We start from the raw sequence: 27,545 nt of genomic DNA, 5'->3' as shown, positions 1-27,545 counted from the left end.
ACGCCCTACACGTGCGCTGAGTGCGGGAAAAGCTTCAGTCAGAACTCGGACCTTATCAGACATCAGAGAATCCACACAGGGGAGACGCCCTACACATGCGCTGAGTGCGGGAAAAGCTTCAATCGGAGCTCTGCCCTTATCAGACATCAGAGAATCCACACAGGGGAGACGCCCTACACGTGCTCTGAGTGCGGGAAAAGCTTCAATCAGAGCTCACACCTTATCAGACATCAGAAAATCCACATGAGAGAGAACTGTAATAAATCCCTTGACTAGGGCTGGGCAAAATTTAAAAAAAAAAATCACATTTTCTAATTCCCACATTGTGATTTTCGCACCATCTTCACCGTAGTCTCTCAGCTCCCCCAGATGAGTTACCTGCTTCTGCCTTTCGCAGCTCACCCTTCTTTGGGGTCAGTGTGATCTTTTCTATCAACTCCTTTCCTTTTGAGCCAGGAATGTTCATCAGCTCCTGGAGGTTTGATCCCAACAAGGTACAGTGAGGCAAAAAGTATCTGTGCCTTACATCCACTAGGGCTGTACATGGCGTTGTCTGCTCAAGTTAGTGATCTTGATGTAAAAAGACAATTATAGTTGTAGAACAGATGCCCAGGTGCAGTGGTTGACATTAGCTTTCCCCTTCAACTGACCAAAATTCCATCACTTTTCCTAGTCTAAACAAACCCTGAGCATCACGGTTATACTGTTCCCCCATTTCAAAGCAATTGTTAGTCATCGAGTTCCCCTTTTGGAAATAAATTGTTTCATTCCCAGTTGCTCTGATGTTGCTTCAAGTTGTGTTGGAGAGCAGATATTTTTTTCTACCATTTTTCTCACTTAAAATATATTGAACTAATACAAAGAGCAGGAACAGGGCAGGGATAGGAAAAATTGTCATTTCACCCTCTGTAAAAACAGTAAATCAGAGGGATTCCCAACGAGAGGCGTACAGCTTTCTGGGCCAGAGCTACATCCCCGTGGTGCCAGTGTAGACACCCTGGTCGATTACAGTGCTGTGATTGGCCTCCGGGAGGTGTCCCACAATCCCTGTTCTCGCTTCTCTGGTCTTTGGTTTGAATTCTACTGCACTCCCTCAGGTGACCAACCGTGAACCCCACCCCTTAAATTCCTTGGGAATTTTGAAAGTCCCACTTCTACAGAGACTAATTATGGTTACAGACCCATCCTGAAATTAGAGCAGGATATTGTAAAGCTTTATCTCATAGTACAGTAACACAATTCAAACCTGTCGGCAGAGAGGAGAAAGCACTCCTTCAGTTCACATTTATTGCTACTGATCTCACTGACAAACTTCCTTTTCTCAGTACTGCTCCAGGTGTTTTCCCTCTGTTCCCTCCCAACTGTGGTTACGGGACTGCAGCAGCTCCCCAGGGCCAGCTTTGCTCTTTCACTTACATCCTTCACTTGTTTGGATAGAGCTGTGTCTGCCCCCAGTTTAATTCACATCTGAGAGCTCAGGTACCAGCAGATCGTTACAAAGGCTAAATTCCCATCACCATCAGTGGGAGGTTATCCTGGGCTGCCAGGGCTGCAGGATTTAGCCCATGGTCAGTCAAGGTGCTACAGCAGCCGCACTCTTACATTGTGAGTCCTGTAGCTTAATACCAAACTGCTCTGCCATAGTCTGCAGGGGGCCTGACTTGCTGAGAATCTGGCAGAAGAGAGACCCTGGAGTAGAGAAGGAAAATGTCCTCAGCAGTCACAGCCGGCAGGAGCAGGGAAGGTTCGGTTTATTTTTAAACTCCTCTCCCTGCTCAAGCCTTTAATCATTCCTGTGGCTCTTCTCTGAACGCTCTGCAATTTATCAGGGACAACAACCAACCAACCAAACCAGGCTGTTCTGCCCAATGTAACAGTCTATTGCCTTTCAAGGCTGACTATAAATCAGCTCGTTCTATTCACCCAAGAGTTCCACTTTAAGGGCTTTTTGTTTTCTAGTTCCAGTCAAATCCTGTGCAACAGCATCATTGTTAACTCATCATCTGGTCATTTCACATTCACATGTTCAAAAAGTGGGCGGGTCTAAGTCTTTCCTCCCACACCAACATGAAAAAAATCAGTGACAGAAAATGCCCTAAAGCGCCTCTGCTGCCTTGCACAACAGCCTGGGGAAATACACGAGGGGAAGTGCTTTCCTCTCTCCTCCTGACACCGGGTAACATTTCTGTCTGTCCTTGAGATCCTGCCACAGGGACAAGGCTTGAGGATGCAAATGACATGTTAAGGCTTCATTGGTTTGCACGTTCCTTTACTCCTTCATTAGTGATAAGGGTGCGTGAGCGTGAAATAATCCCGCTCTGACTTTCACACTGGAGGCAATTTTCAGGCTCACAATAAAAAAACACAAATTTCTTTCTAACCTGAGCAAGTTGAATCGAGTCGTTGCGAGATGATAAATCCAGAGCCCCAGGCTGACTTTCTGTCATCACATGTTTTTAGAGTAGATCACATTCACTGGGTGGGTCTTCTGCTGGGAAGTGTCTCTCCAGTGGCAGCACCCAGTGCACATTCCCCACTTACAAACTCATCTTCAGTATATCGGCCACTGAACCTAGCGAGGGGGGAGGGTCCCCGTGGTCGGGCTCCAGCCCCTGGATCCCGAGCCTGGCAAGCCCGAGTCAGCCGGCCTGGGCCAGCTGTGGGGTTTAATTGTGCTGCAGACATACATGGGTGTCACAATCCCAGCTTTCTCCTCAGGGAATCAAGCCCTCGCCCCCCCCCCCCCCCGTGACAGGCAGGGAGCGTCGCCACTGTACTCGTGAGGTCGGAACTGACACTGCCCCTGCACAGGGACCCAGGGGAGCGGCTCCTTGGCCAGCTGTGGCTGTCAGGAGACCCAGCGAGGCAGGAGCTGCTCTGGGTTCTCGGCAGGGGAGAGTAACTGGGAGAAGGGGGGAGTTTGTCTCTCATTTACAGGGAGCTTTGCCAGAGTGGAGCCTGTAGGTCACATGCTGGGGGGCTGTGACGGGCACACAGGCTCCGTGCTCTGGAACAGCTCGGAGTCAAACCCAGGCAGGAGCCTCCTCAGTGTGACTCCCCCCAGGGGACGCTCTCACTGGGGGAAGCCTCCTTGGCTTCAGCCCCTCCTGGGACTGACCTTGGACCTTTCAGCCCCCCTGTTCCACACCAGGAGCTTCCTGCAGTGAGTCCACCTGAATCGGACACCTCGGAAAGCCTCACCCTCCCCGAAGGGGAGTCCTGCACCCCCACTTCCACAGTCCCCAGTGACTCAGCCAGCGCTGTACAACAGAAGGTTTGTTAGGGGTCTGGGATCCAGCCTGGGAAAGTTCTGTGTTCGCACAGGAAGCAGGAAGATTCAGCAACGTCCATCTTGGGGAGACCCCAAACTCAGAGCCTGGGCTCTCCCCTCGAGTCCCCAACCAGCAGACTCCTTGCTCCCAACAGCCCGACTCAGCCAGGCCCTTTGCCCCTCATCTGTCCTCTGTCCTGTTTCCCTGGCAACCTGCTCACCTGGCCTCCAGCTCGTTCTTTGTTCTCCGACTCCTCCCGGCCAGCTGGCCTCTTGCAGCAGGTGCACCCCGGCCATCGGTTGCTAGGAGACAGAATTTGTGGCCTTTGTCAGGGCCCAGGCAGCTCGACAGCAGCCACACCTGCCCTTTGGGGGTCTCTGCCAAGATTTAACCCCCTTGTCCCACCACTGAGATCAGTGGTCCCAAAGCACTTCGGGGTCATGCCCCCCACCCCTGTCCATGCTCCCCCCGAGTCGTGGCTGGGAGTGGGGCCGCAGCTAAGGGGGAAGGGACACAGACAGGGGTAAGGGGGCTGAGGCAGGGGCCAGAGCTGGAGCCAAGAGTGGAGCTGGGTGGCTCCCCCTCTACACCCCCATAGGGGCTGGCCCGGGCCCAGTTGCATCCCCCTGAATGTTACTCCATCCCCCTGGCAGGGTGCACCCCACATTTTGGACCTTTAACCTAGATAATCGTGCAACAAATGGGGAAACTGAGGTACACACAAGATGCAAACAAAACATCCAGAAAATTCCCACTTCGTCACAGGGGTGTCAGTGGGGTCTGAGCTGGGCAGCAGCACAGGAAAGTGGGGAGGTTAAACTGCAAAACATCCCCCTGTGTTCCCGCAAAAGCCTCTCGTTTATCCCCTAACCCCTCCCCATGAAAATCTCCACCCCTGCCCTGGCCCACACAGACCCCCTCACTCCAACGCAGATTTTTAACTTTTCTTACTTGTCCTTGGCCTTCCACAAACATTGTTCCCATCAAAATGACCCAGGGCTTTTACAATGAGAATGAGAAAACAAACTAAATCAAACCCAAAGAAACCGCTATCGACCTCCCCACCAGACACACTTTGGGTCTGAATTTTTCTACAGAAATGTTGAGGCAATAAAACTCTCACTGCTCTTGTCCAGAAACAAACCTAACCCCCCCATGCAGTACCTGGGGCATCTATGTCTGACCCACCAAGGCTTCAGCTCCTTTGGGGAGATTTCTAGCTGCTCAATCCTGCTGCTATTCCAGGGGAGCAATTCCTGACTCCTGTCAGCATTTATCTCAGCCCCGTTCTGGGCATCACAGGTTTCTCCGGGAAAGGGCAGCGAGTGGTTCTAGGGGTCAGTGATCCTCCTCCAAATCGAGCTAGAACCTGAGACTCCTTCCCCTTCCCCAGGCTGTGGGCGGGGAGGCATTTCACAGAGCTCTCGGAGCTATAGCCCGTGGCTAAGGAGAGAGAAAAAGCCTCCTATCCCCCTCTGCTCTGGGGGCTGGGTTTCCTGCTGAAGCCTCTGCCCCCCACCTAGTTGCCTATGGCTCATCCCTGACCCTTGCTGCTGCTTCTTGCTATAGACTATGAAAGGAGCGGAGGCAGCGCAGGAGCCTTCTGGGGACGCAGATCTGAGGCTTTGGGAGAGACACATTGTCTGAGACATCAGAGCGCTGCAAACCCTGCAGCCACCCCCTCAATCCGGGGCCTGTTCCAGCCCTGAGTCTGGGCTGCCGCGATCCCTCCCCCAGAGCAGGGCGCCCACAGATTACAGCCTGGAAATAGGCGTGTGAGACTAACTCCTGCTTTCCCTGACAGGGCCTCCCCTAGACCAAGTGGCATCCCAGGCAAGAAGTGTCTTCAGTGCCCCCCAGCCCCGCTCCATATGTTAAACCATTGAATACCGTATTTTTATTGCATTTGTAGCTCATTTCATGATTTTGATGCACAATCTGGATGCAGGATTTTCTCTATCATATAAGACAATAAATGTTCATGCTAGGATGTGTAAAAGGGTATTTATTCATGCCGTATATAAGCAAATTAAAAAATCATTTCTTCTAAGCATATAGAAACTTTTAATTTTGACAGTAACTGAAATGTACTAACATCTAGCAATGGAGCACTCACCAGCACAGGGTGGGCCAGTATTAAATAGTGTCACAGTCGGCAACAGACAGCGTTAGGATGTTAACCCTAGGCCCTTTGTTCAAAGGTCGCTTCTCTCGCCTTTCCCCCATGAACTGAAGTGCAGCATTTGAGAGATCCAGAGACTAGTTGATGACGTTTCCAAGTGCTAAAATAGCAAGCGATGTCCGTCTTGCATTGGTCAGTGTTGACTAGAGAGATGGTTTATGGAGAATAAACTTCAAGGTGAGAAGCAGCAGCCCAAGAAGGCCCCCTGCAGGTGCTGAAGTAGCTCAGGTGGGAGAGCATTAGACTGAAAATCTAAAGGTCCCTGGTTCAATCCCAGGCTTCAGCAGGCTGTTTCATCCCTCTTTCTGGAGCAGTGGGCTCTTTCCTGGAAGCACAGCACTGTCTTTACTCAATGCAAGTCCCTCACTTTGGGCTTTACTGCAGGAAAAGGCAGCATTGGCTTCTGCACCCAGTTGGCCCACCGGACCTTTCTTTCTTCTCTTGCTGCTTCTCAGCAAGGGGAAGAAAAAGAAGCTCCCCTTCAAGCTAGAGTCACAAAGGTGATGTAAGGACGACTTCCTGATCCCTGGCTCCCGTCCTCTGTTCTTCCAGCTGACCCATCAAAGAGCTGCTGCCAGTTTCTCCAGGTTCGCCCATCAGTGTGTGCCAGGGTGAGCACCACCAAAGTGCAGGGAATTTGAGGGCAGGGCAGGGCAGTGTAATGGACTTTCTGTAGTATAGTGGTTCTCACATTTGCCTAACCTGCATCAAGCAGGCTGATACTGGAATACTGCCTCCAGTTTTGGTGTCCTCGTTTGAAAAAGATGTTGTGAAATTAGAGTTTGGGGCAGCAAAGAGCCACTAAATGTTCTGAGGGCTGGAGAAAAATGCCTTCTAGTGAGCTATTGAAAGAGCTCAACCTGTTTAGCTGATCAAAAGAAGATTGAAAGGTGACTTCATTAAAGTATTGAAGTGTCTTAATGGAGAGATAAGATTGGGTATTAAAGGGCTCTTGAATCGAGCAGAGAAAGGCATAACAATACCCAGTGGCTGGAAGGTGAAAAGAGACAAATTCATATTACAATTAAGGCTCAAATATTCAACAGCGAGGATGATTCACCACAGGAACAAGCTACCAAGGAAAGTGGTGGATTCTCCATCTCTTGATGTCATTTCATGAAGACTAGATGCCTTTCTGGAATGTGTTTGCCCCAAAAGTAGCTCTTGTGTCCTACAGGAGGCCTGTGATATGCAGGAGGTCAGATTAGATGCTCTAATGGTCTCTTCTGGCCATAAAGTCGACTAATTTCTGAAAAACTGAGTGTAACATTGGGAGCAGCGTCTGATGTTTCCCTGTCTAGCCGGCTAGCTGCCTAGAACGAACGCTCCTTGAGTGGGGTGATCCCCAGGGAGCAGCTCAGACCTCCAAAGTGCCTGGCCAGGGGCAGGACATTGGCACAGCAAGGGAGGGGTGTGGCAGTGACATCACAAAGGCCTTTTGCAGGACCTCAGACTGTTGGTCCAAGGTGGTGGGGAGGTGGTGACCTCACAGAGAGATGCTGACATCAGCCAGGCAGGACCGGGGCGAGGGGCCAGGGAAACCTCAGAGACCCCTGTGGCTTTGCTCCAACAAGTCTCCTTCTCCAGGTCTCTCTCTGAGGACTGAGGGAGTATTCGGGTTCACGGACGTGAGTGCCAGGAGAAACCTCTTTCGAGTTTTCTCCTTCCCTTTCAGTGATTTTACTAGAAAACAGCCATCCCTGTTTACAAGGTAAGAGCCGCCTCAAGGTCTGAAACCTGTTCAGTCTGATCCATCTGGTGACAGTTGAATTCTAGGCATGGAAAACATGAGCTTAAGGAGGCAGAATTTTATTGCGCACCTGGGATTCTGTCCCTTAGAATCACTGGAGACATTAGGGTTTGTCCTTTTTGTTTCACCTTTTCCTCCATCCCTCCCTCCTTTTTGTTCATCTCTTGTTTCTTTTGTTCTTTCTCCTGTTCCCCTCCCACTGCCATCTGTGTGTGTGTGTATGTGTGTGTTGCGGGGGAGTGCTCTGCAGCTCTCACTGTGGGAGGTCCACTCAAAAATGTGGGGCTGAAATAGTGCTCGGGCAGTGATCCCCACCAGTGACCTGGGCCATCCTTTGGGCTCTCTGGTGAGAACCCTCAGCCTCCCGCCCTCAGTCTCTACCCTGATTGGCTGAGCAGGGGGTTATTGACAGGGAGGAGACTCAGGTCCTTGTTGGTCTCTTTTAAGACCAAGGAAATAAGTCAGAACCAGTTCTATGTTTGATGAATTTTGCTGCTTCTCTGCATTAATGGTCTCTGAGCAGTTCATGATTCTCTCTAACATTGCAGTTCTCCTCAAATACTTGCTGAATAATTCCTGTGCACTGTTGTTGGTCTGGAGCTCATCTGAGAGCACTTTATTCAGGTCATTCAATGTCTGAAATTCAAGATCCGATGGTGAGTTTGAAAATCAGGGCTCTTGGGTCCTATTCCCAACTCTGCCACTGACTGGCTGTGTGACCTCAGACAAGTCAATTCTCCTTTCTCAGCCTTAGCTTCTCCCTCTTTCAAGTAGGGATAATAATGATCTGCTCCTACCTACCTCACAGTGCGTGGAGGCAGGGTCGGCTCTAGGTTTTTTGCCGTCCAAAGAAAAAAATTTTTTTGGCTTCCCCCACCCCAGCCCTGAGCTCCCCACTGCACCTCCCTGCCACCCCAGACCTGGGCTCTGCCCCCTCCACCCACACCCCCTGCCATCCCAGCCCTGGACTCTCCACTCCCAACCTGCACCCCCCTGCCAACCCAGCCCTGGGCTCTGCCCCCCACATACCCCATGCTGCCCCAGCTCTTGGCTCCGCCCTTTCCCCCCCACTGCTCCCCCACTGACACACCCCCTGCCACCCCAGCCCTGGGCTCTGCCCCTCCACCTGCACCCCTGCCACCCGAGCCCTGGGCTCTCCCCCCCACATACCCCCTGCCACCCCAGCCCTGGGCTCTGCCCCCTCCACCTGCACCCCCTGCCACCCCAGCCCTGGGCTCTTCCCCCCCACATACCCCATGCTGCCCCAGCTCTTAGCTCCGCCCATTCACCCCCACTGCTCCCCCACCGACGCACCCCCAGCCACCCACGGCCGGCGCGAGACCCCAGTGCGCCAAGCGCGTGGCGCATTTTGCCGGCAGGGTGGCAGGCGGTTCTGGCGGACGTTCCGCAGTCATGCTTGCGGGAGGTCCGCCGGAGCCGCGGGACCAGCGGCCCCTCCACAGGCACATCTGCAAGAGGACACCAGGAGCCGCGGGACCGGCGCCCCACAGCGCGCCCCCTGCGGCATGCCGCTCTGCTTGGGACGGCCAGATTCCTAGAGCCACCTCTGCTGCCACCCCAGCCCTGGGCTCTCCCCACACACCCCGCCCTGCACTCTCCTTCCACGCCAGCCCTGGGTCACTGGTAACTTGCTTCCAGGGTGGGTCAATCAGCAGGGCAGAGGGGAGGGATAGCTCAGTGGTTTAAGCATTAACTTGCTAAGCCCAGGGTTGTGAGTTCAATCCTTGAGGGGGCCACTTAGGGATCTGGGGCAAAAATTGGTCCTGCTAGTGAAGGCAGGGGGCTGGACTTGACCTTTCAAGGTCCTTTTCAGCTCTACAAGATTGGTATATCTTCAATTATTACCTCTGGGGAATTTACCAGTGCAATATCATTGACTTCCTTACAAACAAAAAGGCAATGGCTGTTGAAAATTGCAATTCCAGTCCTAATAACCCCTGGGAAGCATTTCTTGCTCAATTTAATCCTACTTTTTCTACAGCAAACGACAGTGGATCAGCATATTTGATTTGGGAGAAATGAAGTAACAGCTGCCCAAACTGAGCTGGAGCACTCCTGAATGTTGAGCTGTTCAAATCTGGAAGGCAGGCGCTGGATTCCCTTTCTGAACATTAACTAAATCTGGAAAGGAAAAGTCAATTTCTGCTTCCATGGCTCAGGAGTGGAAATCCTCCTACGTGCCTGGTGCTGTATCTAGAGCTGCCCAGGTCCAGCAGAGCCTCCCCTCCCTCACTTTTCATTTTAAATTCTAGTGGGATCCACGTACCTCCCTTGCCAGGCTTCAGCTAGAGAGGGGCCCTGTCCATTTAGTCCCCCCAATTCCTTCTTTGGGGGCTGCCAGGTGAGGCCACACCAGCATCCCTCAGCCAGTCTGGGGGTGTCTTCTGAAGGGGATGTCTGGGGCAAAGCTTTCTAGTCCAAAATGTTGGTGGCTGGAGGGGGGGCGCCATTTTCAGCAGTTTAATGTTTGGTGCCGCAGTGAGTGACTGCTGGGTGCAGTGATATAGTGACCCCCCGCCGGGTCTCTGAATGAGGCTTTATACCTGTGGGGGGTGAGGGGGCAAGTGGGGAGCAGGTGGGCGAGCGGGTGGACAAGTGGCAGGTGGGCACAGAGGTGAGCAGTGAGCCAGCAGGGGCTCTAGGGGCGGGCACGGGGGTTTCTGGCAGGGGAGGGAGGAGGTGAAAGGAGGGGAGTGGTGGGTGGGGGACTGACTAGCAGGAGATGCAGCAGGCCAGTGGGGGGCTAGAGGGTGAAGAGGGGTGTGACGGTGAGATCTGGTCACCCTACGGGGGCCGTTTCTTCTCCCTCCCCCAAACCTTCCTTTTCGGCCCACAGCTGTTTCGGGGGGGGGCAGCGCTGGGGAAGGAGGGTTTGTTTCTGCGGGGCGGGCGGCGCTGGAGGGGGTTATTTCCACAGGGATGGGTGGCGCTGGGGGGGGTGTTTCAAGGGGGCTGGGTGGCACAGCAGGGGGCGCAATTTTATATTCTTGCCTTGGGTGTAAAAATTGCTAGTTACGGCTCTGGGACCCCATATTGCGCTAGGTGCTGTACAATCCCTGGCCAACACTGAGACACCCAGGGGGTTCCCCTCAATTTCCCTGAGCCTCTGCTGCCCAACTGCTTCTGAGTCCATCTGGATCACCCCCTCCCCCTTGCAAAAAACCCACCTTTCCAAACAGTCCTTCTTTCCCTGCCCCTGGTTCTGCATTCACACCCTGGGCCCATGTCCTCCCTTTGTCCTTCCCCCACCCCCAGGTGAGCAGAGATGGAGGCAACTTCAGCCACTGGAGCCAGCCCCAGTGAGCCCTGCAGCCCGGGGGGGTGTTTGCAGACACAGGAAGGGAGCAGCTGGGAGCGGTGGGTGCTGGGAAGTAGGAGGCAGGAGAACAAATCCCAGAGGGGGGGGCAGCTCCTGGGGGCGGAGCTCTGGCACTGGCGGGGGGCGGGGCAGCTCCTGGGGCGGGGCTCTGGCACAGCCCGGGGCAGGGCAGCTCGTGGGGCGGGGCTCTGGCAGAGCCCGGGGCGGGGCAGCTCCTGGGGCGGGGCTCTGGCACAGCCCGGGGCGGGGCAGCTCCTGGGGCGGGGCTCTGGCACAGCCCGGGGCGGGGCAGCTCCTGGGGCGGGGCTCTGGCACATTGTGACGCAGGAGCCTGGCTCAGCAGCTGCTCCTGGTGGCCACGTGCTGCCAGCAGCGCTGGAGCCGCCCGGGCCGGAGCGGAGCCGCTGTTCTCAGCTGCAGCAGGAGCTGCCCCCGGCCCCGCTGGGCTCCAGGTGGGGACAGAGCCTGGGGCCCGGGGCTCCCCTGGGTGTGGCTGGCGGGGCGGGAGGGGAGAGGCCGGAGCTGCGGGCGGGAAGGGCGGGGGGGCAGGCGGGGGGTTGATCGGTCTCTGGGCCCCAGGGGAGCCCCGGGGCCGAGTGTGTGTGTGAGTGTCCCGGGCCCAGGCGTGCGCAGGGGGGGAGCCCCGGCACCCCAATGCCCTGAGCCCCGGCTGGGGAGGCTGCTCCCCCCTCTCGTGGGGGCTCTGGGGGGGGAGGAGGCTGCGGCGGCTGCAGGCGGGTGCTCGGCCCCCCCGGGAATGACCCGCTGCCGGCAGCTTGTGGCGCCTCCTCCGCGGAGCTTTTCCCCGGGGGCGGCCTGGGCGCAGCTGCGATCAGCTGTTTGCTGGGCAGGCTCTGCTCCGCTGCTCCACCCCGCTCCTGGGGGGCTGAGTGAGCCCCCCCAAACAGCCCCAGGGGTCGGGGCCAGCAGCAGCAGAGCCCCCCCCCCGCTCGGGCTGGGGGCTCTGCCAGGGCCCCCGCGTGAATCGCTGCTCCCTGCCCGCCAGGCTCGGCTCCGGCCACAGCAGCGGCGGGTGCCCCGGGGAGCCCAGCTGGGCTGGGGCGGGGGTAGGGGGAGGTTGGGGGGAGGAGAAGCTCCAGATACCGGCAGAAGTCGCGGGGGGGAGAGGAGCCGAGCTGGCGGGCGGGAGGAGAAGCCCCGGGCCCCTGCAGGAGCTGCACGGCGGGGGGAGGAGCCCCCCTGGGGCTGGGAGGAGAACCCCGGACCCTGGCAGAAGATTTGGGGCTGAAGTCCCTGGCTCGGGAGCCCCAGCCACCTTAGTGGCAGAAGTTGCAGGGCTGAAGCCCTGACCCCCCTCTGTGTGGAGCTGGCCTGAGCCCCTCTCGCTCCCATCCCCCCTGTGGAGCTGGCTCCCACTCTCCGGCTGTGGAGAAATTCAGCCCAAATCTCCCCATGTTGGTATCTCCATTCCCCCCCCGCCCATCACCCAGCCATGGATGGATTTAGCCCAGGAGGCAGGGTCAGTGTTGGCCCCATTGCGCAGGTGGGATCTAGGGCACAACGAGGTGAAGTGACTTTCCCAAGGCTGAGCAGGGAGTCTGTGGCAGAGCAGAGACTCAAACCCAGCACACCTGAGCCTGAGTCCTGTGCCTTAACCACTAGGCAACCTTCCCCCTGAAAGAGAGGGAACCTCCTCCGCCACTTTGAGTGTGTGGGTGGGAGCAGCCACTAGACAGAGCTGTCAGGAGGTGGGGAGGGGGGTTGGATAGTTGGAGGGGTGATTAGCGGTTGGGGGGGCCTGTGGAGGGGGCGGTCAGGGGACAAGGAGCAGGAGGGTTGGATGGGTTGAGGGTTCGGGGGGTGCCTGTCTGGTGGTGGAGCGGGGTCGGGGCAGGCAGGGAGCAGAGGGAGTTGGATGGGTCGGGAGTTCTGGGGGCCTGTCGGGGCGGGGAGTGGTTTGATGGGGCGTGGGAGTCCCTGGCGTCTGTCTGGGGGTGGGGGTGTGGATAAGGGTCAGGAGGACAGGTAGGGGGTAGGGTCCTAGGGAGGCAGTTACAGTGGGGTGGTCTCAGGAGGGGGAAGTCAGGGGACAAGGAGCAGGGGGGGTTGGGGTTCTGAGGGGGGAAGCCAGGGGGCAGGAAGGGGGAGGCAAGGGATGGGGTGGGGCTAGGGCAGGGCTCCCTGGGTGCGCACCCTAATGAAATGTGCTGCACACACCTATGGTCACGGGGGTGAGCTACTCACATTCTTTTCCTGTTTGTGCCATTTCTTTCCATCTCAAAACCTGAGAACAATTCTCTCTAGTTCTTCCCCTTCTCTCTCCCCTCCCCACATGTGGCTAGAAAATCCAAGGAGATTCCCTCGTTTTCTTTAAAATTATTGACTCTCTAGTCTCTCATTTTCCCTATTTTCTCCATAATTCTTAAATTCTTCTCAGCTTTGGGATGTGAACCCAGCCCGTTTATCTGCAGCAATTTGTCCTTGGGTAGGTGGAATTTGCTGTCCTGTGTCACTCCCCCAGCGTGGGTGGTGGTTAGTAGGTGCTGGCTGGGGGAGCCCGCAGACACGGCTGCCTCTGGGGAGGAGATGGGGGGGGCCGATCTCTGCCAGCGACAGGACATGGCCGCACAGGAGGGGAAGGGAGGAGCCAGTGTCCCTATGGGGCCTGCCCCGCCCCTTTGGTTCTGCTCCTTTCCAGCATTTTGTTCAGAGACTTTATTACTGGGGAGGCTGAAAAATCTCTCTGTGGGCTTAGCCTGGCAGGAGGGACCAGGTCTCCCTTGCAATAAAGAGCTGGAGCATGTTCCCAGCATGGCAGAATCTAGGCTGTGTCTGTGCAGGGAAAGATCCTGGGGGAGTCGTGATGTGACATGAACTAAAGCCTGTTCTGAAACCTCCACAACTGCCCTTCTCGCCCTGCCAGGCTGCAGGATGTCGTCCGTGTTTCGCTCCAGCTCATCCCGTCCTCCCATGGGACAGGGAAGGGAAATGGCTGCAGAGGATCCCATCCAGGTAGGGGTTATTGGGGGTTTGCTGGTGGGTTCCTGCTGGAGGGGAGGGACACCAAACGCACCAGAGGAGGGAGGCTTGGGCAGTCTGGTTTGGAGGTTGGAGTTTGCCAAATAATTCCCAGGGTGGAGAATGGGAGGAGGCCAGGGTGCAGCAAACCTGTTGGGACTTGTTCAATATGCGGCTTCCATTCTAGGAACAGACCCACGGGGTTAGAAGGTGGAAATGCTCTAATTTGTGGGACAGGAAACAACCCCCCTAGGTGGGGCTAGGAAAACAGACCAGACTCCCAGGGCTGGAGCCCGACCTGATTAACCAGCGGCTGCTGTGAGACGTGAGGGGCACCCACCAGGGAGGCTGGGGGGGGGGGGTTTCTTAACCTTTTTCTTTCTAAGGCCCCCAATGTGCTATAAAAACTCCACGGCCCTGCATGTGCCTGGTTCTCTGCATATAAAAGCCAGGGCTGGCGTTAGGGGGCGGCAGCCAGGGCAGTTGCCTGGGGCCCCATGTGACAGGCCCCCCCGCAAAGCTAATGGCTCAAGCTTTGGCTTCAGCCCCTGGTGGCAGGGCTCATAGCCCCAGGCTTCAGCCCCAGGCAGGGAGGTTTGGGCTTTCTGCCCTGGGCCCAAGCGAATCTGACACGGGCCCGGCTTGGAGGCCCCCCTGAAACCTGCTCGCAGCCCCCCAGAGGCCCAGGGACCCCTAGTTGAGAACCGCGGCCTTAGGGGATGTGCCCCTCCCCCATACCTGGCTCCAGGGCTGGCCTTAGAGAAAATGGGGCCTTGGGTGAACTCCCGTCCCCCCTGGCCCTCACGGGCTCCCCACCATCACGTCCAGACCCTGATACCTCCCTCTAGTGCTTTATTTTATTGAAAGAGGCGCCAGAGCTCAGCCCTGGCACAAATTCAGCACTGGCAGTGCGGCCTCACAGCAGCGGCTGCTGGCCGAGCGCCCAGGTCTGAAGGCCATGCCACCGCCAGCAGCAGCGCAGAAGTGAGGGTGGCCTGGTGTGTGGTGTATTGTGCAGCCTTTGATTTTATGTAAAGTGCAGTTTGTAATGTGGCATTTCACCCCCGCGGGGTCAGCTCTGGTGGCGACAGTTTCAAGCTTAACAGAGTGAAAGTCGCCTCTGCTACTTGCTTCAAATGTATAGTCTCTAGGAACACACAAAGACCAAGGCTAGGGGCCACACAGACATTCACAAGCACAAGGTCTAGTCGGTTTTACAAGTTTTATTAAAGTTACAGTTAAGGTTATGACGACCCAAGCGCACAGAAATTCTATGAAGACCTGTGCAAAAGTAACAACTCTAGTTCCACTCACATCCTGAACAATAGTATTAGGGTCTGATGTGTCTTTCATGGATTGATCATCAGTAGAGGGATGGTTCCTGCTGGAATTTCCCATAGGGAGCTCAATTTTCCTCCTGTGGGCACCCCCTTTATATAATGTGAATCTGATTATACCTCATTAGCATTGACATACAACCTGTATCCTGTGGTTAAGGCACATTTGGAAACAGAGGTGCCTTTCCAGAATTTTTTTATTTAAAATTAATCTTCCGGCTAATTTTTCACCCTGTTCCCACTTGGTACCTCTTTTCCCATCATCTTAGGGCATCGGGTTATTCTTCGGCCATTTACTTCTGTCAGCATTTCTTAGCTCCAAGGCCTAAAATAGTGAAGCTAAAATCTTGCAGGTCTCAGCCTACAGGCCTTGTGTTTCAACCCTATTTACGTAGATACCTAATACATGATTATTCTCGCTACATACTGATCAATCGATTCTCTATTTAGCATATAGTGATTCTATATGACATAACGTGTTAGTTATTTACAACACCACACAATAAAGCACAATATGTTACTAACAGTAATAATGATAATTACGCCAGCCAGGACAGGTGAGGCATTTTAGAACTCGTTACTCAGAGAACTGAATTTAGGCATAAGACAGAAATAAAATGATGAAATGCACAGACCAGTTAAAAAGCTAAACTACCAGCACTGTCATCCTGACCGAATGTGAAGAATAAAATTACAGAGACTACATGTACTTTGCGCATTTTGACAGGAAGTAAAAGGGAGTAACAACAGTAACTGACGTGTCTGTGGTGGGGTGAGTGTGTGTGTGTGGGGGGGGGAGTGTGAGACACACCCGCTGTCACTCCCAGGCCAGCGGCACTCACTAGTCCGAGGGCTCGTTCACACGGCAGCAGGGGCCAGCAGCCCCCACTCCAGACCCAGAGGCAGCAGCACAGAATCTTGTCCCCCCAGCTCAGCTCAGCAGAGACTGGGCACAGAGGCAGGAGGGTGGGGCCACCCCGACATCAGCAACCCTCCCCCCCCCCCGCCGCACAGCACAGGAGGCTCCTGGGAGCAGCTTGGCCGGGGCAGCTCCAAGTGGGGGAGGGGGCAGGGCTGCAGGAACAGCTGCAGGGGCAGACAGCTGAAGAGAAGTGGGGGGAGGAGAGACAGGACACCCCTGCTGGAGGAACCCCCTCAGCAAGGCCCCCCTGGACCATCATGTCGTCTGCCCCCCACTGAGTCTGGCCCCGTCCAGCTCTTCACAATGAGAACAGCGCTGGGCTCCCTGCCAGCGAGCTCTCCCTGCACCTGCCAGGGCCTCCATCTCCTGTGTCCGTCTGTGGCTAGTGGGGGGGATGGATCTGCTGGGAGAGACAAGGGGCTCTCGCTTCGTCCCCTCCCCCTGGCGTTTCCTGGCTGCTCTGAGCGGGGTGGGGGTGGGACTCTGTTGACTGTCATCCACCAGAGCTTCCATTTGATTGAAAGTGTGAGTGGGGCAGTAGGTATTGAGTGTTGGACTCTTGCTCTTTCAGGGGCCGGTGACCTTCGAGGAGGTGGCTGTGTATTTCACCAAGGAGGAATGGGCTCTGCTGGACCCCGCTCAGAGAGCCCTCTACTGGGATGTCATGCAGGAGAACTATGAGACGGTGACCTCGCTGGGTAAGGATTCCTGTCCCCTGGCTTATTAGAAGCTGTGAGGTCTCTAAAGAACCTGAGTAGTAATAACTTTATACCTTTATTCATCATACAAGTTTTGACAAGTTTCATTGCCCCCACACTTTTTGCCTCATCTCCCACCCACTAGAATAATTTTTAGACATTTGTCATCAGTCATTTTGAAATTGCATTTAATGTATCCTTATTGGCTATATTAGTAACTACATTAATAAATGTTTTTTAAATTAATTAATAAAATTATAAAAAAATAAAATATTTTAAAAATTATTAAAAAATAAATAATTTAATTAATAAAAATAGGTGTGTGACTGATGCATGGCTTGTGTGACAGTCAGATGAGCTCCTCTTTTGATAGAAGTGAGTATAATGTTGCTATTCAGGAGCCCACGGGTGAAGGGAGAACAGAGCTGTGGGAGGGGAGCAGAAGGGGGGAGTAGCTAATTCTGGGGTGCCAGGACATGGGGAGGGTGTGTGCAGGGTTAGAGCTAAGAATCAGCAGAGAGGGAGGAGGTTGTGAGAGACGAGGAGGGAACACAAGAAGCTCCCAAGGTGCTGGGAGGTGGTGCCGGCTGCCAGTAATGGGAAGAAGGGGAGGAGAGTGTGGGGGTAGGGCACCCAGGAAGTGGGCTGGGTGGGTCAGTGGGAGGGAGGAGAGGTTTGGGGATCTAGAGCTGTGGGGGATCCCAGACCTTTAACCCTGAATCCCTGCCCAAGCCTTGTTGTTCTAGAGCCTACACTCCAGTTTCCTTTCTGTTCTGTTTCACTTCATTATACATTTCCTCCCCCAAATATTACTATTTTAACTCTTGACCTCCCTCTCTCACTCATTACCCCCCTCCCCATATAACCTCCCCATCTCTGTGCACAGCGACCCCGGCCACCGATCCTGAGTCCTTGCTGCATCCTCCCTCCCAGAGCAGGGCCCCTACCCAGGCACAAATGGGCACTTTGTTGATGATGTCACAGGGTTGTAGTGTAGCCTGTACAGTTTTTACACCTATAAGATTACGTGTTGGGGGTACAGCTTGCCCTTGTACATGGCTACTCACAGTTAATGGAGAAGATGGAATTTGGTGAAACACACAGAAACTTGATTAAATACAGACAGTTATAACTGAAATCACAGGCAAGGATCAATCCACATAACAGTTAGACTAAGATCAGTATAGTAAAGAGGGGCTTGCACGGTGCGGACGTACAAGTTATGACACCAATGGAAACAAAGATCGAGGGGCAAGGGAGCCCGTCAGAAGGGAGGCCCTGCTTCAGTTTACACTGTCTCGGGGACCTGACAAAATGGTCACTAGGAGAGGTAATTTATCCACTTCCTTATGGTAATAGGATGGCGATATACCATATCTGCTGCTTTGCTCTGATTACAATAATGTCAATAGCTGCCCCAAACCATACCTGGCCTTTGGGAAGTCCATAATTTAGCATCAAGCCTTAATACTCATGATTTACATCACTTAGTTATTAATAATCCCAATATATAAATGTGTCCAACTGCTGAGATCCTGCACAGCAACCTAATTGCTAAAGCCCACCCCAAACTTCCTTCTTTCAGAATCCTGTGGCGTATTCCACCTGTTTGTAGTTACTCCTTAGTCTGTCAAAATGAGGGTGCAAAATATCTGACCTGGGATTCTCTCCTTAGGCCTGGTCAGGTAAATCCCAGACTTCAGCAGAACTTCTCCCACAGCCTCCGCCTCATATAAGGCCCTTAACTGTAGCAAGCTGAATAACCCATTTCTTTATGTTCACCTCCTTGCCCCTCCACACATGGTCCAAGCTCATAAGCAATTCTCTGATCATGACATCTTACCTCTAGCGAGTATGAAATTGCCCACAAGACGTGAGACTGGGTCATTGATCGTAAAATCAGGTCGGGGTCAAGAAGAGTGAGAGTTTGGAGAGAGTCTTGTCCCCCCTCTCCCCATCTGCAGCAGCCACAAGCTGTCTTCCCGCCAGGCTCCTTGGATCTCTGAGCCTGTCCCTCCTGAGGCTGCCTGGCCCAGTTCTTGTTTCTGACCTTCTCCTTTTCCAGAAGAATGAGAGGCTGTTGCTCCTGAATGTTAGTGTGTAATTCCCCAGCCTTCTCCTCCCACTGGGGGAGTTTAATTCTCCCTCCCATTACACCTGAGTCACTAGATTTCCTAATTCCCCAAAATGTGCTTTTGTGATGTGTCAGTTCTGGGGTAGCGAAGCCTTTGACCTGCCTCCATGGTCTGCTCACGGAATGGCCCCTCAGGTATCAGGCCTCTAGCCAGCCCCTCTCTATGGGCAGGGACCCACATGCCTCTCCTTTTTGACCAGGGTGTGAGGATTGCAGCTTGTCCTCCACTGTGTTCACTGGACTAACATCCAGTTCCTGTGCTTTGCTTTCTCTCCAGGGGCTGTGAGCAGTGTGTGTGTGTGTGAGAGAGGTGGGACTTTTGGTGATACTTGTATGAAGCCAATACACACCTCGGTTTCCCGCTGTGATTGGTATTGCTGTGATTATAAAGAGCAGGAGATGTGAGGTGTTTTCTCACGTAGCTGTCTAAGGATTGGCTGGGGCCAACTTAGATCAATGGAATACCCGACAGAGACAAGGGAATAATTGTCACCTGTCCATGGGAGGATCTCAGCTTGGCTGAATGAAGCACACATGGACTCGTTATGTTTTTGGGAGCAGGAAGAACTGGGCTCACAGACGCAGGGAGCCTTGCTGGAGTGAAGACAAATGGACAGACACAGTGAAAAGAAACCAAACTGTTTTCTACAGCAGCCTGGCTCAAGGGCATTGGCCAGTGTGGACTATATTGTCTTCATTGCTTCTCTGTGCTAATGAAAAGACTTTCCAATGCTGTGTTTCGGTTGACTAATAAACCCTGCAGTGTTTTAAAAGTCTGCCCAGTGTCACAGCAAAAACTTGCTGAGGTGCATTGAAGCATGAATGAGGAACAGTCTCTGAACAGGAGTGTCGTTCAGCTGGACCTGCTGGCAGAGCTCACAGGTTGAAGTAGGAGTGTTGAAGCCAGAGGCTCAGTCTCAGGTGCTGAAGCTAAGTGGCCTGTCCTTGTGGAATAGTGGGAGCCCTTGGGGGTCTAGTGCACTCAAGGGGCACCTCCCAAGGACTGTTTAAAAGCCAGGGCATTGCACAGATCCTGTGGATCCATGACAGTGCCAGAGGTTCAGCCTTAGGGGGAAAAGATATCAAACAAGAAAAGGATCTAAATGCATGTTTACCATCGCTCCCTCTCAGTCCTCATGGGAATCCCTGATCCGTTCCAAAGTGTATTAAAACCTTCTTTAAAGGCTCACCTCTTGGTTATCAGGTCATGTCCATTTGTCAGAGGGTTTTCCCTTCACCCTCCCGGTTCCCTGGTTCTTGTCACGCAGACAGGAAGCAGCAAATGACCAGAAATCCAAAGCGCAGACAATGCCATGTTTATTGGGATTAGTTTCCAAGGAAGCATATTCCGAAGCCCTTCACACCGGTCGGGCTTATCTCGATCTACTGATACAGTCTGTTCCCCAATGTTCCCTTCCCAGCTCTGATGCCGCAGAGCGTTTATCCCGTGTCCCCCTTCCCAGCTCTGATGCAGCTGAGCCTGGCCTGTGTTCCCGTTTCCACCCCACACATTAACAAACATGATTACAATTTCCCTTCCCCCTCCTGTTTGACCCTGTTTATATAGTAATATTCTCAGCTATACCTTAACCAATCATTGTGCTGAAATGTAACGAACCAGTTCTAACATATTGTAACATAATTATCTAACCAATTATATCCCACCACCCTAATTAACTTACACCTAGCAAAATTAATTATACACCATAATGTGTGTTTACCATCAGCCCCTCATCAGTCCTCATGAGAATCCCTGATCCGTTCCAAAGTGTATTAAAACCTTCCTTAAAGGCTTACCTCTTGGTTATCAGGTCATGTCTATTTGTTAGAGGTTTTCCCTTCACCCTCCCACTTCCCTGGTTCTTGTCACGCAGACAGCAAGCAGCGAAAGACCAGAAGTCCAAAGCACAGACAATGCGATGTTTATTGGGGTTATTTCCAAGCAAGCATATTCCACTGCCCTAATGAACTTACACCTAGAAAAATTAATTATGCAGCAGACAGAAACAATTAGAGAACCAGACAGATTAACAATAGAAGAGTGGTGGCCATAAAGATAAAATAATACAGAAATGAGGGTTTCACAACCACAAGCATTGATAAGGGATTTCTTGCCAGACAGGCTGCTGTCAAACTAAGTTTTCTTTAACCATCTTAAGATCTGTTTCTTTATCTGGTGGTGATGGGCACTATCAGGACAGGATCATCTTCCTAACAGCCCAATAGCACCTTATTTCAGTGTGACTGGTTTGGGACGTGAGGATGTGACCCTGCGCTTCCCAGCTTATGGCTGCCCCTGCTGCTTAGCCAAAGGCCTTATTTAGACTGTAAATTCTTCAGGGCATGGGCCATTTACTGTTCTGGGTTTGTACTTGTCCTAGCACAATGGGGACCCACTGTTAGTTGCTCCTTAGGCACTAAGGTAATGAATATGATTTATAATAACAACTCTCCTGCCACTTTGAGCCAAGGAAGTTGGTCTTGGGATGTTACTGCTTAAAAATGAGCTGGGGTTAAAACCATTCCTTGTTACAAGTATCCCACAAATTCCACTGACCTCCTTGGTTTTCTTTGCCTGCAGTACGGTTTCCAGTTTCCAAACCTGATGTGATCTCGCAGCTGGAACGAGGGGAAGAGCCGTGGGTCCCAGACCTCCAGGGCTCTGAGAAAGAAGTGCTTCCAAGAGCTGCCTGCACAGGTGAGGACTTGGTTAAACCAACTCAACAACTGTGTGGGAATGCAGGAAACATTCGGGATGCCCTACAAAGACCCTGTGAGCTCTCCAAGTTCAGGATTGTTCCCTGCAGAGGTGGAATCATTATGGCAGATGTCAGTCAGAATAGGAGGGCAGCCATGAGTGACAACTGGCAGCAGTCGCTCCCCGATCTCTCTTTCCCCTGAGTGTTCTCATGAGATGCAGACCAAAACTGATCCCTTCCTCTCTCCTCTGGGGAAGGTTTTGGGGAAATTCAGCTCCTGATAGGTTTGATCTCTCCCACACACATTTTGGATTCTTCATCCCTTTTTCCATTCCTCTCTCTGTGATTTTCTTTCTTTCCGGTGCAGGTAGTGATCTATGCCCGCATTCTCTCTGTCTCCCATCAGGTGATGGGATGGTGAGTCAGAATGAGGAGGAGAAACCCCATCAGGAAGATGCTGAGCAAGGAGAACCACATGGAACTTTATCAGGAAGATCCAAAGGGAATGTTTCCGGGAGTTATGCAGTCCCAGAAAAAACAAAAGCCTGTGAGACTCAGGGGAGGCCAGAGGGAAACTTTAGTAGCCTCTCAGACCTTATAACAAGCGACAGAATCAACTTGGAAGAGACACGCTACACATGCCATGAGTGTGGGAAAAGCTTCAATCGGAGCTCTGCCCTTATCAGACATCAGAGAATCCACACGGGTGAGAAACCTTATGAATGCTCTGAGTGTGGGAAATGCTTCATCGATAGTTCAGCCCTCATCTCACATCAGCGAATCCACACAGGAGAAGCACCCCACACATGCTCTGAGTGCGGGAAAAGCTTCAGTCGGAGCTCAAACCTTATCAAACATAGGAAAATCCACACAGGTGAGAAACCTTATGGATGCTCTGAGTGTGGGAAATGCTTCATCGATAGTTCAGCCCTCATCTCACATCAGAGAATCCACACAAGGGGGACGCCTTACACGTGCGCTGAGTGCGGGAAAAGCTTTAGTCAGAGTTCTGTCCTTATCAGACATCAGAGAATCCACACAGGAGAGAAGCCCTACATATGCTCTGAGTGTGGGAAAAGCTTTAGTCAGATCTCAGACCTTATCAGACATCGTAGAGTCCACACAGGAGAGAAGCCCTACACATGCCATGAATGTGGGAAAAGCTTCAGTCGGAGCTCTGCCCTTATCAGACATCAGACAATGCACACAGGTGAGAAACCTTATGAATGCTCTGAGTGTGGGAAATGCTTCATCGATAGTTCAGCCCTCATCTCACATCAGCGAATCCACACAGGAGAAGCACCCCACACATGCTCAGAGTGCGGGAAAATCTTCAATCGGCGCTCACACCTTATCGTACATAAGAGAATCCACACAGGAGAGACGCCCTACATGTGCTCTGAGTGTGGGAAAAGCTTTAGTCAGAGCTCTGCCCTTATCAAACATCGAAGAATCCACACAGGAGAAAGGCCCTACACATGCTCTGAGTGTGGGAAAAGCTTTAATCAGAGCTCACACCTTAACAAACATAGGAAAATCCACATGGGTGAGAAATCTTATGGATGCTCTGAGTGTGGGAAAAGCTTCAATCAGCACTCAAGCCTCATTAGACATCAGAAAATCCACATGAGAGAGAACTGTAATAAATCCCTTGACTAGGGTTAGCCAAAAAAATTTTTTTTAAATCATATTTGCTCATTTCCCACATAATGATTTTTGTACCATCTTCTCTCAGCTCCACCAGATCAGTTGCCTGCTTCTGCCTTTTGCAGCTCACCCTTCTTTGGGGTCAGTCCTGTGATCTTTTCTATCAACTCCTTTCCTTTTGAGTCACAGGAGTGTGTGTCCCTCCTGCAAGGAATGTTCATCCCTCCAGGTGGGGGGAGAGGTTTCATCCCAACAAGCTACACTGAGGCAAAAACTACCTGTGCCTGACATCCACTAGGACTGTACATGGCGTTGGTTGCTCAAGTTAGTGATCTTAATGTAAAAAATTGTAGTGCAGATGCAGCCCAGGTGCAGGGGTTGGCATTAGCTTTCCCCTTGACCTGACCTAAACTCCATCACTTTCCCTGGTCTAAACAAACCCTGAGCATCACGGTTATACTGTTCCCCCATTTCACAGCATTGTTAGTCATCGAGTTCTCCCTTGGGGAACAAATTGTTTCATTCCCAGTTGTTCTGATGTTGCTGCAGGTTGTGCTGGGGAACAGATATTTTTATGATCATTTTCCACACTTGAACTATATTGAACTATAACAAAGAGCAGGAACAGGGCAGGGATAGGGAAAAGAAGTCATTTCACCCATTGTAACAACAGATGTAGTTAGGGTAAGTCAGAGGGATTCCCTTATTCCCTATCACCATCCTCCTTCAATCAGTGCTAGAACCTAAGAATCCTTTTCCTTTTCCCCAGTTGTGGGATGGGAGACTTCCAAAAGTGCTCCCTGTGCTATAGCACATGGCTAAGCTCAGAGAATAAACCCCCAATATCCCCTGAGCTTTGCTTTTTGAATTCTGTGTTTCCGATTACTTCAAGCCTGGGTATTGTGATTATTTACCAGTTTCTCTAGCACTGTTCCTACCACTGTTTCTGTAACATTTTTTATTTTTTATGGGACAGGGTTGTTATTCCTTTGCCTAACCCCAAGCTGGAAGGCCAGGGTGTCTGTTTTCTCTGGCCCCTCCCCACAGACAAATCTGACATGGTTGCACCTGCCAGGAGCAAACAAAAAGCCCCACTGGTCGGTCACACACACACAAAGCAGATAGACACACACAAGATACAGAAGAAATTGAATTATTTGAATCATTTCCACTTTCCCACAGCATGTTAGTTCTGAAGGTTGTTTTAATTTATTTTCTTGGAACCAGAAATGGAGAAAGAGACACTGGAGTCAGTGGAATTACATCAGGAAGGGATAAGTCTCATGATTCGTCACTAACCAAAGGCTTTGTAAACAGAGCGATAATGTTACTGAATGGTCTGGCTAAACCTGCAGTTAGAAACAATCAGCTCTACGGGTGGTAAATTGACAGAGGCTCTGCTGCTGATCATGAAATAAAAGCACATTACCTTTAAACAGCTGCTACTTCAGTGCCTCTGGAAGTACAGAAAACAATGATCTGTGTTAAAGGAAAGTTGCCATTTCTCAGAGCCTCAATTTCTATTGTGTGTGTACAGGAAGGTTTGAATGTGTAGCAGGTAGTTTGGTAAAGCTTAGCTATTTTATGTGTGTAACAGGCTCCTGCCCACCTCCAGCAGAGGTTTCAATCACATACGATGGCCACTTACCGAATGTCACACAAATTAGTCCATCCCTCCCCATGTTCAGTCTCTGACCGGAATATTCGAATGAGGCAGAGAACTGGGAAAGTATCGCAGTAGGAATACATTAACAAGTGGGATTAATCAGAGCTGGGCTGCAGACAGAGCCTGTTCTACAGCTGGTGAAGTGACAGGGACACACTCCCGCTCGTGCTGGCTCTGAAATAACAGCAGGAGCAGATCGAAGAGAATGAGCTCATGGGCAGCTGCCCTGTCAGTGCATCACTCACCTGGCAGGTGTTACACAAAACACAGCACTTCCCCCCACTGCCACCACTTCATTATACTGTCCATGGGGCTGTTTGTCCTGCAGGACTTTGATCTCTCCGGGTGGTCCATGGTGATCCATAAAAGAGCCATTGGGGAGCAGGAGTCATCCCAATGGAAATCTCTCCACTTCTTTCTCAGTGTTACCTTCTTAGCCCTGGCTTTGGAGATGACCTTAGCCTTATCCTGTCTTGATTTTAGGTAGGATTGTGATCACCTTCTGGGGCTTGGCAGCTTAGAACTTTTGAGGGCTTTTCTCTGCCTTTTTGGTCCCCGCTGCAGACAGTACATTCTAGACATGGGCATGGTGACCTTCCTGGGGATCTTGACAGCTTTAGCCAGCTTCTTGGTGGCTATTTTCCTGCTCACCGCCACTGTCTTCTTCTCATGCCTTGTCCTGGGGGCCCAGCTGCTGGTTGAATGGGAAGGAGCAGAGGGTGCTGGTGACTTTAGCCTGCACCAAGTGGCCTTTGCTCGTCAGACTCCTGAGCCCCAACTGGATGGTTCTTGTTCTTCTGCACAGCACAGCCCTGGAGAAGAGGGGTCTGCAAATGTACATTCATATGATCCCTTTGTTTAATTGATGAAAACATAAACTAGACACTTAGAGGATTGGAACTGATTTCAGCTGATGGACAGGTGTGCTAGGTTTTTATGCATTTGGACAGTGAAATGTTGAGTGTTTACATTCATTTCAAGCATCCCCGTATAGTGGAGCTCCTGAACATAATGGAGAATGGTAATCAAAATGTTTTCCCTTTTTTTAAAAAAATAAAAAAATAAAAGGATAAGGAGAGGCTTATTAGAGGGCACTTGGATTTGAAGCAAGGACCACTTGATCTGCAGTCAAACACTCTACCACTGAGCTATACCCCCATGAGAGCAGATGCTTTCCCCATTGTAGCTGAAGCACATCAATGATTCTAATAGCAGGGGCAGGTTCTCTCTGGGGCACAGAGATTTTTCGGGGAGTTGGTGGCTCCTTTCTTTCCTCACCCTGGAGTAAACTCAGCTTTTTATTCCATGGTACATGTTTTATGGACTAACAGCAGCAGCTTGAAGAAAGAGGAGAGTGAATATCTCACTCTCAGGACTGAAGGTGGCCACGTCCCCTCTGTCTGACTGTTGCCATTGCAGGAGAGAAGGTTTCAATGGAGTTGAATGCCCTGACTCAGACTAGAGACACAGAAAGGTTTTGCTGTTCGTTGAACAGCAAAGGAAATTGTGTCTATGTGAAACTGAGGAGGGACATGAAACGGCCACAGGGTGGCGCAATGCCCTAAGCTAAGGCAGGAGGGTGAAGGAATGGGGCTGAGGAATGACTGAAGTGGACTCACCTGGGATTGAAATGACATTTGTTTGTGTCGGGCAGTGAGAAATGTGACATTAACTCAGATGCAGGGTTGAGGCTTCTTTAGCTCCTTGTAGAACGTGAACTTGATTTCCCAGAAGGGAGAAAGGGAAAGTCTGGGGCGGCCTTTAGTCCCTGGCTGGAGCAGTGTGTGAAAAAGGCTCCAGAGATGCAGCTGGCAATTACAGGCCACTAAGGCTAACGTCAGTACCAGGCACATTGGGTGGAATTGTAGAGCCCAATGATTAGACACATCGGTGAACGGAATTTGCTGGGTGTAGCGGGTGGTTCCCTGCTCCTGCCCTGCGGGGCTTGAAGTGCCCAGGAGAGGGCTGGGGCTGGGGCAAGGAGCCTGGGCTGATTGGGGGAAGCAGGCTCAGCTGTGGCCATGCCCCAGTCAGGCCCAGCTGGCCCCTAGAAGAGGCTGTGAGCCAGGAGCCCAGTCAGTCTCCCTCTGCTTGTAGTGAGAGAAGGGCCTGGCTGCAGGGACCTAAGCAAGACACCTAGAGTGGGAGCAGGGCTGGGAAGGGCCAGAGGAGCTGGGAGCTCTGGCCTGGAAAGCCCCAGGCTGCAGGCCTGACTCCAGGCTGAATAGGTGCAGGGCTGCAATGGGGCAGCCCAGGGGGAAGCAGAGGCGGCAGGTCCAAACCCCTTTGCCTGTGGTGAGTGGCTCATACTGCAGTCTGCCCCAGTGAATGGGGGCTGGATGGAGACTGGGCAGTAGCCAAGACTGAGGTGAAGTGGGGATAGTGGGTGGGGGTTCCCCTGGGAGGGGAGACTCAGACCTTTGGGGTACTGCCAGGGGTACTGCCAGGGTAAAGGGGCACCGGGTGTCCTGGAGGGACAGAGAGCCAGCTGCAGTAAGGCAGATCACCGGCCTGCAGAGGGTGCTCTGAGGGCTGGAGAGCTAATTCCCAAGATGACCAGCAGGAGGTGCTGCCGGGTGAGTCTGCCCCCGCTTACATTGGGGAGGAATGAACATCCTTTTTGTAAAGGAAAATCATGCCTCACGAATCTACTATAATTCTTTGAGGGAGTCAACAAGCATGTGGATAAAGGTGATCCCGTGGATATAGTATACTTAAATTTTCAGAAAACCTTTGACAAGGTCTCTCCCCAAAGGCTCTGAAGCAAAAATGGGATAAGATGGAAGGTCCTCTCTGGGATAGGTAACTGGTTCAAATGCAAGAAAGAAAGGGTCTGATTTTCAGAATGAAGAGAGGTAAATAGTGGTGTCCCCTTGGGGTCTGTATTGGGACCAGCACTGCTCAACATACTCCTCAGTG

General features: G+C 52.3%; 1 protein-coding gene and 2 non-coding genes across 3 annotated transcripts; 2 read left to right on the top strand and 1 right to left on the bottom strand.

The window, feature by feature from the left end:
- On the top strand, positions 1-22,864 carry LOC120381543 (zinc finger protein 3-like; the record flags this gene model as incomplete). Its single annotated transcript, XM_039499720.1, has 2 exons — positions 1-229; positions 22,002-22,864. Coding segments are annotated over 2 exons (1,092 nt in total), but the record flags the coding sequence as incomplete, so codon positions are not given.
- TRNAF-GAA lies at positions 5,668-5,740 on the top strand. Its single transcript has one exon. It is a non-coding gene; the product is annotated as a tRNA-Phe (tRNA).
- Positions 22,865-25,712: 2,848 nt separating the features above from the next.
- TRNAC-GCA lies at positions 25,713-25,784 on the bottom strand. Its single transcript has one exon. It is a non-coding gene; the product is annotated as a tRNA-Cys (tRNA).
- Between the last annotated feature and the right edge of the window lie 1,761 nt (positions 25,785-27,545).

The sequence above is a fragment of the Mauremys reevesii genome, linkage group 14, assembly GCF_016161935.1.
Source record: "Mauremys reevesii isolate NIE-2019 linkage group 14, ASM1616193v1, whole genome shotgun sequence".
In the NCBI taxonomy this organism is placed as follows: domain Eukaryota; kingdom Metazoa; phylum Chordata; order Testudines; family Geoemydidae; genus Mauremys; species Mauremys reevesii.
The sequence above is the reverse complement of the archived record's forward strand: the minus strand, read 5'-3'. Positions and strand labels throughout refer to the sequence as shown.